The 8,060-nt window shown below is 35.5% G+C and overlaps 1 protein-coding gene across 1 annotated transcript; it reads right to left on the bottom strand.

Moving 5' to 3' along the window:
- Positions 1–3,261: 3,261 nt before the first annotated feature.
- LOC121798733 (zinc finger CCCH domain-containing protein 30-like) lies at positions 3,262–6,957 on the bottom strand. Its single transcript, XM_042197873.1, has 2 exons — positions 6,685–6,957; positions 3,262–5,768 (listed from the first exon to the last, which is right to left on the bottom strand). Exon 2 carries the CDS (start codon positions 5,697–5,699, stop codon positions 3,570–3,572), a length of 2,130 nt encoding a protein of 709 aa, XP_042053807.1. The 5' UTR covers positions 5,700–5,768; positions 6,685–6,957; the 3' UTR covers positions 3,262–3,569.
- Between the last annotated feature and the right edge of the window lie 1,103 nt (positions 6,958–8,060).

An 8,060-nucleotide genomic window follows, 5' to 3' on the forward strand; every position in this document is an offset into this window, starting at 1 on the left:
ACTCTTAATTAATACAACCGATAATTAAGATATTAGTTAAATATAAACTCAAAAATGTTTCAATGATAACCGACTAGAGTTAACCATTTAATGTTAGTATTTAATTTCCTACATGTAGCTAGGTGTTTCTGGCCACCTAACCTTTTAGATACTACCTCAACTTTAATTATATAACTAATATATGTAGACATAAATTATACATGTAAAATTGACTTGCAACAATTTCATTAGTTATAATGTAAATTAGTCATGAATGATGACATCAATATGTATCTAACTTCCTCGCCACCAATATACCAATGTTTTTGCCTGTCTAATATTCATATTTATTCGAGTTTATGTATTTATAGATGTTTAATTTCGGTTCAAAATTTAAATACTTCAGTAAACAAATCTTGAAATAATAAGGTTTTGAAATTGCAACAACATATGTCACATTATGCATCATTATAGAATCAATTATAAATAAAAGAAGACCGATTGATAGGTAACCTTAATACATGTTCTCAATTAGTAGAAGATTTTTTTTCCTTGAGAGAAAAGAAAAGTAAAGATATGGGCAAATGAAAAAAATTAGGATTTTGAATAGGACGAGTCAGATAAAAGTGATGGTGACAAATTTACATAAAAACCAGAAATAATGGTTTTTTAGTGTTCTTCCCATATTTCGAAAGGGAAAAGGACAAGTGGGATATATATTAAGAATCGTTGATTTAGTCTTATCTCAATACTAACCAAAAATAATTGGACAATGAAAAAGCTAAGCAAGCACCGAAAGCATGACATGATCGAATAATGTACTTTTGTCTTTTACTTATTTCAAGACACTTGTTCATGTATAATTTTTCACATTTTATTTTCAATTATGCTCACAAGTATAGGGATGTCAATTTAGCACGCAACCCATGAGTTGGCCCGAATAGCCTGCCAATTTTAAAGGGTTATGACTGAAAATTTCCAGGCCGATAAAATTACAGCTCGATTAGCCCGCACCCGATTAAACCGCAACCCGTTAGGGCCAGACCCAAAAATCCGATGGGTTGGCCCGGAAATGCGATAAAATTTCTATTGTTCTATTTGTTTGACTCTAATTCGACACTTCATTGATTATTTATAATATAGATTACTGAAAAAATAATATTTCATTTTATATATTAAATATATAAATTATATATTAAGTTTTTATTAATATAATAATAGATAAATGAATTAGAAACTTCAAATTCACTAAAAAATATATTTAAATTTCCTGATGTTTATGTTTTATTTTGCATAAATTTCAAATATTACTATTTGATCATGTTCATGTTTGAGTTTAAGCATATATCTCGAATTTATCATAATTAAATATTTTACATTTTATAAATATAACTAATTTTCATCATTATTTACTGGATTAATCGTATGTTAATTTTATAGGTAGCAACCCGATTAAACCGATGGGCTAGCCCGAAACTCGAGCTTTTAGGGTTATGGTCGAACTTTTATAACCCGGAAAAATCACAACCCGATTAGTCTGCAGCCGATTAACCCGCAACCCGAATAGGGTTGACCCGATTGACATCCCTCCTCACAAATCACAATCATCAAATCCATAGATTTCATACAATCAAGGTACAGTTCATTAATTTTATTCGTCCTTTTGTTAAATACGTATGACAATCTAATAATCTTGGCATTAGTAAAATAAGGATTGTGTTTACTTTTTTTTTTACAATAAATTTGAACATAAGTTGATAATTAAATTAAGTGGGATACACACAAAGATGTGGAGATCATATATTCGAATTGTCGATGCATAAATTAATAGAATCTAATAACTTATCCACAATACTAAATCATGCCATGTTCGATGTTCGATCGAATATAAAGAATAATAATGTATTGAATATAACATGCACTAATTAATAATGAAAGCTCTTCATTAATTTCCGTAAGGAATATTTGTAGATGCCACCTTTAACTAATTATTTATGCAATAAAAAATCCCATACCTTCTTCATCTTCCTTGAAACCAAAATCAATCGTTGGGATCCCAATAAATTAATCTTAGTTGAGGTTCCAATGCTTTCTTGAATAATCCCACTTATATAAACATTACACACCACTACCATGGGAATTAATATATTGTTAATTTATGTACCATTATAATGGCCAAAATATTTTTTTAAAGTGGCTTCAAGAATGGATTTGTACTATTGAATCCAGGTGAAAGCCAAGGAATAAAATAACACCCCATGATTATTTCCTCCTATTTTATTTTATCAACATTTTAATCTAATTAATACGACAAATATCCTTAAATAATAGTGTAAAATCAGTACAATAATTCCAACATGGGTCCAAGGCATTGTTTCTCTTTCTCTCTACTCAGAAAGGAAATGGAAATAATACACTAAAAGTGTTGATGAGATATTTTGCTTAAGAGATAAGTCTTCTCTTTTCACCACTCTCTTTCCAATATATTACCTCAGAAAAGAATATTTATTATCTCCGAATTTACCCTTTTTTCATAATATGAGTGCAGTAACAGCCAAATGATCATTACAGCTTCGACATAGATAAAGAACTGCACTATAGTTAAACATAAGATCAACAGAGCTACAAAAAAATACTGCAAACATCTCTCACCCTCCTATAATGGAATCAAATCATAGTCAAGATTCATGCCATACATTATCATCATCCTCCCTTCCAAATCAAGTCTGATTATTCCATCCAAAAAAATAAATAAAAAGATAGCATATGTTGCTGGTGTTTCTATCATTCCACGTCCACATCTCATCTACATCTAAATCAACATCATCTGTGAACTCTCAAATCCAACTTTTTAGCATGGAATCCACTGAAATAAGGTTCCATGCTTTCTTTATAATCCACTAGTCCTAAAATAAATACACACTACAAACACCACATGTAAAGGGAATTCCAGAAAGTAATACTTAAGACATTCTAAGCAAATTAAGAATTTAGCATAAAGAAGGAAAGGAAATTCCACAGAACAAAAGGCATATAACGAAGATGATAACAAGAACAAATCGCCCGTTATCTTGATGTTACATCAGTGATCAGATAATGCATTCCTTTCCTATCCTGTAATGAACTTATTCCAAGTCACAACAACAAAAGAAAGACTATATTTTTCAACTACATTACCTATGGCAAGACCACAATGACACCTCCAAGCCCTAGGAACACGTATCTACGACGACCCTGGAGCTGATTTATATTGGTAATTTACTAGATAAGAACATAACAAGGTAAGAAACTAGAAAATTCTTATATTTCAGTAAAACTGAGGATAGTTCTTCTCTAAACCGGACGTTTCTTCAACCATCCCGGCTGACTACTCATTCTTTCAACATCTAGTTTAAAAGAATTAATAAAAATAGTAACAAAAAAAAAATACTTAATGTTTGTCCTTATACTCGGACCATTGTCCTTTGCATGGCACTATACTGCCTTCTTTTGCTAAAGCTAGCAACCAACAAAATCCGAAACACAAAGCTGGAATCTTCACCAAAAATCTCATCAACTGGACCTAATGGTTTAGAAGAAAGATTCTGATATTACTGAGCCATGAGCTGATCGAGCTGCATTTGCTCGAGCCATGCACCTAAAACAGATTGGTCAGCTTGTTCAATCTCGTTATTCAAATGCACACCTTCACCAGAGGATGTGGCAGAACCCGTAGCGCCAGAGACATGGGGCACGGATTTTTCCTTCATATCCTGTGGGGATTCTTTAACGAGAGAGTGAACCCAAGATAAATCAGGTTCCTCACCATGGTTGAGAAGATCGAAAGAAGAAGATCTCTTCAGCTTCCCAAAGTCATCAGCATTGACACCCCACTCCGGTTGACCATTGGGGGACCCCCACTTCGACCAATTCCCCTCCATGGAGGCGACAGCAGCTGCAGCGTTCGAGCCAAGGTCACGTGAGCTTAGACTAGGGAATTGTTGGTGCTGCTTCTCTTGTCGAGCTAGCATGGATACCCGGGCACTCATTGGTGAGATAGGCTCTACAGCACGAGGTGACATTCTTCCCGAAGAGGGAACTCCAAAAGGGCCCGGCAGTAGGGTGTGATCGACATTTCTTGGTGAAAATGTCGTCTTGATTGGAGAAAGCATGCTCTGTTGCTGCTGCTGGAATTGGTTAAGGACAGCCGACTTTTGTGTAGGTGAGAAAACAGTCGAGGCCAATGTTTGATCTGAATATCGAGGAGACGAGCTCTCCACAGAAAAAATTTCCTCCAGATTCGAAGGGGTTAGGGTTTTAGGACGAACAGAACGGCTCATCATATTAGCACTAATACTTGACTGAGAGAGATGAGGCAGCTCATTTAAGAGCTGCTGCTGCTGCTGCTGGAGATCCATATCTCCGAATGCATTCATATCTTCAAATGGAATATCTCTAGCATGAAGAGACGAGCGCAGCCGACTAGATTGGAAGTTGCTTCCGGGTAAATGCAGCGCTGGAACATTTTGCTGGAACTGCCAACTTGGGTTTGAAATGCTATTGGCAGATGGAGACATGGGAGGAGTGAACGGAGATGGGGACATGGCAGGAACTGAAGATGGTGAACCAGGAAGAAGGCTCATTGCTGCAGTGAAATCCATGGCATTGGCAGCAGAGGCATTTGATCGAGGAGAAGGAACAGCGGAGCCAGTTGAGACATACAAGGGTCTGAGCTCCTCTTGTGTGTGAGCAAAGAAGCAAACTCTTCTATTGCAGCTCGTCCCATCCTTGCATAGCCGGGTCCTGTACTGGGCAGGGTGCAGCCAGCACTCGAAAACCCCATGAGCATATTCACACATGTCCCCTCTTCGACAAGCCCCCTTACGAAAATCTGGACATGGCACACAGCTGTAGTGGTACTTCCTAGGATCCCTTCTTCGAGCATTCTCACCGGGGTGAACGAAGGGGCACTCAGTCCAGTCGTGCGAGTAGGCACGAGAACAAGGCCGGACCTTGAACGAAAACATCCTAAATTCATCTGTAGAGTAGATGCTGTTCTTGATGTCAGGTAAAGAAGGGTCAACAGGGTATTCTTTCTTCTCGGGTGCAGGCAACGCAGGAAGATCATTGGATTTCATGCCCTCCGGAGAAGGCACTAACTCCGGAGAACGGGGGGACCCATTTGCAAGAGATGGTGAAAGCGGCGGTGAGTCCAGACTCGAAGCACCTATCAATACTCTAAGATGGTGCTCCTCCTCGAAGGAAGTACCCATTGTGAGCATCATTTGAATGGAATATTTAGTCGCCTGTGACTTTGGAGAGACAACAACAACATCAAGAGGTCTACGGCCATTGGCATCAGTTAAATTCGGATCTGCACCAGATGCCAGAAGCAGTTTCACAGCATCAACTGCATTAACCGATCCACCTGAAGCAGCACAGTGAAGGGCTGTGCTATTATCAACACCACAGTCGCGATTAACATCAACTTCGGGTAAGGAGACAATCAGTTTCAGAACATCAATGCTGCCATAAGTAGCAGCCACCATCAAGGGGGTTAGATGCTGCAGAACCATCTGACTCGAGCCATTTTGTCGCCCATACCATAGCCCAACCTCGTCAACACTTGAAGGGTTGCAACCAATAAACTTCTTGAATCCCTCTAAATCATTGTTGGCAGCGTGTTCGAGCAAGCTTGTAAACGTGTCTTCAGTTTCAACATTCAGAAAACTATAACTCATAGCTGCAGCTCCTCTACTGTCAAATCCAAAAGGAGTCAAGATGTTCTATTTCCAGCTTCGGATATCCATCTGGATGAGACAGGAAAACAAAAAAAATCCAGTTTGGAATCAGAAAGTGAAGTGAACAACAATACTCATCAAAAAATAAACACTACTAATAAAGGTTGCCGAATAAAGAGTATTATCTCTTCATATCAAAAAGGATCAAATTTGCATAAAAAACAACCTGCAAAATCTAGTAAAACAATACTCTGTATATCATTATAGGAAAGGTAGTAAATGGTAAAAGTAAGAAGTGATCTTAACAACCAATTTCAAACTCAGAATACTAAGATTCCAGCAAGCAAGAAAAGTAATGATATTCCGAAAGTCGATCATTGACAGCTTATGCTAATCAATCTGGCAAACAAAACATCATGCAGTTATATGGCAAGAAACACTAAAAATATCATCAATTCATCTTTTTTTGGCATCTGTAACACTAATAAGCATCTGAATCTGTACTCCAAATTCCAAAATTGTCATCCTGAATTAACTAAACTGAAATGAATTTTTCCATTCAATGATCACATAAGAAAAAATATACCACCTCAAAACTAAAATCCCAGTACAAAAAATCAGAAAATCCAAATCATAGCTACAGAGACATCAATAATCCATTTTAAAAATGGAACAGTAGATACCTAATTCATCTTCAATAAACCCAAACCAGAAAAAAAGAAAAAAAGCAAAACAACAATTTGAACCCTTGTATCATGCATGCCTGCAAACTCAAGTTCAAAAAATCTAAACTTGATTAATTTTGTTACACATAAAACAAGTTCAACAAGAATCAAGATTGAAACTTTCATAAAGCGTAGAGTACAAGCACCAGTACATACTGCACAAAAAAAAAGACAAACTAAACCACACAAATACACACTTCTCACACCACACCAACAAAAACCAAGCACATAAAACGTTGAAAAAGGCAAACTTTCCTCACCATTTAACACCAAATTCAAAAGAGTAAAGATGGTTATCCCACAAGCTGCAGAAGCAGAAGCGTCATCTATACTGTGTATATACACTTAAAATTAAGCGTGTGTGTAGGTATAGGGGTTTTACAAATACGGGGAGGTGTATTCACAATTCACAGATCTAGAGAGAGAAAGTGAGCTATCGAATGAGAAGTTGTGACTACAAAAAGTGAGAGCTTCTTCTTCTCCCCCTCTTTTTTCTTCGCCATTTCCTATGCTAATGTTTTTTTGTTTATTCTCTCTTTATTTTATAAATCAAAGAGGCATCGTCATACTCATACTACCAATATTTATGCTGCATAAAAAAATAATTGAATACTGCCTAAAACTGGACTAATTTAAGCTTTGCAATATCACTAGCTTTTATTTAATGTGATTTATGTAAATATAAAAGGTCTATATAATTAGAGCAAATTTTGATGTCAAAAAAGATTATTCGCTTTCCATAGAGATAGAGCTCACCAATAAATTAATTTGTCAGATTTTTGGCTAAATTCATTCACAATTAATCTCCACCACTAATATAACGTAACCAAATTAATGGTGTGTACTAGTGATAGCCCGTAGCCGTTTTATTTTAATAATTTCACCATTTCATTAATACAGCTTTTGAATAAAAATATTACGCTCATTATTTTATTTTTACTCACTTGATTAATTTTCCACTAACAAAAACAAAACTATGCAAAATTGGTGTCAAACAAAAAATGCTACACTTAAAATAAGACAAGTGGTAGTAATAATATTGCTGTTATTATTACTTCACCCATCTACCAAAAATAATTTTGTCTATTCATTTCAGTTTATCCGTAAAAAAGAATCTCATCTAAAAATAAATAGTTTCTCTCAAATTATTATTATTATTATTATATTTCTACCCGTTTACAATTTAGGCCTATCATTTATTTATTTTTTATTTTATTTTTTTATTCACTTTTTCTCATTTTCTCTCATTCTTATACTTTATTAATCTTTCATTAAAATCGATGGTGTCCATCCATAAGACTTTTTGGTGGAATAGGAGTGACACGACCACATCTTACTAGTAATAGTGAGCGTGACTTTATCGTGACTAAATAAAACTTGAAGATAGAAAGAAGTAAGCATAGATAGTGAGTCAAGTTCAAACATAAGTTTCAAGTGTGAAAGTGGTACATGGCCAATCAAAATCAGAGTACGATAACTAGGTTTATGAAATCCTAGTGCAAAACTACTAGTGCAGCGGAAGAATCCAAGAAAAAGAAGTATGTGTGAAGACACGCTTTTTTAAAAAAATTAACTTCTATATAAGGGAGGAAATTACAAATAAACTCAAATACTGTAGATAGGAGGAAATATAAAA

Source organism: Salvia splendens, chromosome 4, assembly GCF_004379255.2.
Source record: "Salvia splendens isolate huo1 chromosome 4, SspV2, whole genome shotgun sequence".
Lineage (NCBI taxonomy): Eukaryota > Viridiplantae > Streptophyta > Magnoliopsida > Lamiales > Lamiaceae > Salvia > Salvia splendens.

Coding starts and splice junctions, on each gene's coding strand:
- LOC121798733 (XM_042197873.1), bottom strand. CDS start 5,699: ATGAGTTATAGTTTTCTGAATGTTGAAACTGAAGACACGTTTACAAGC.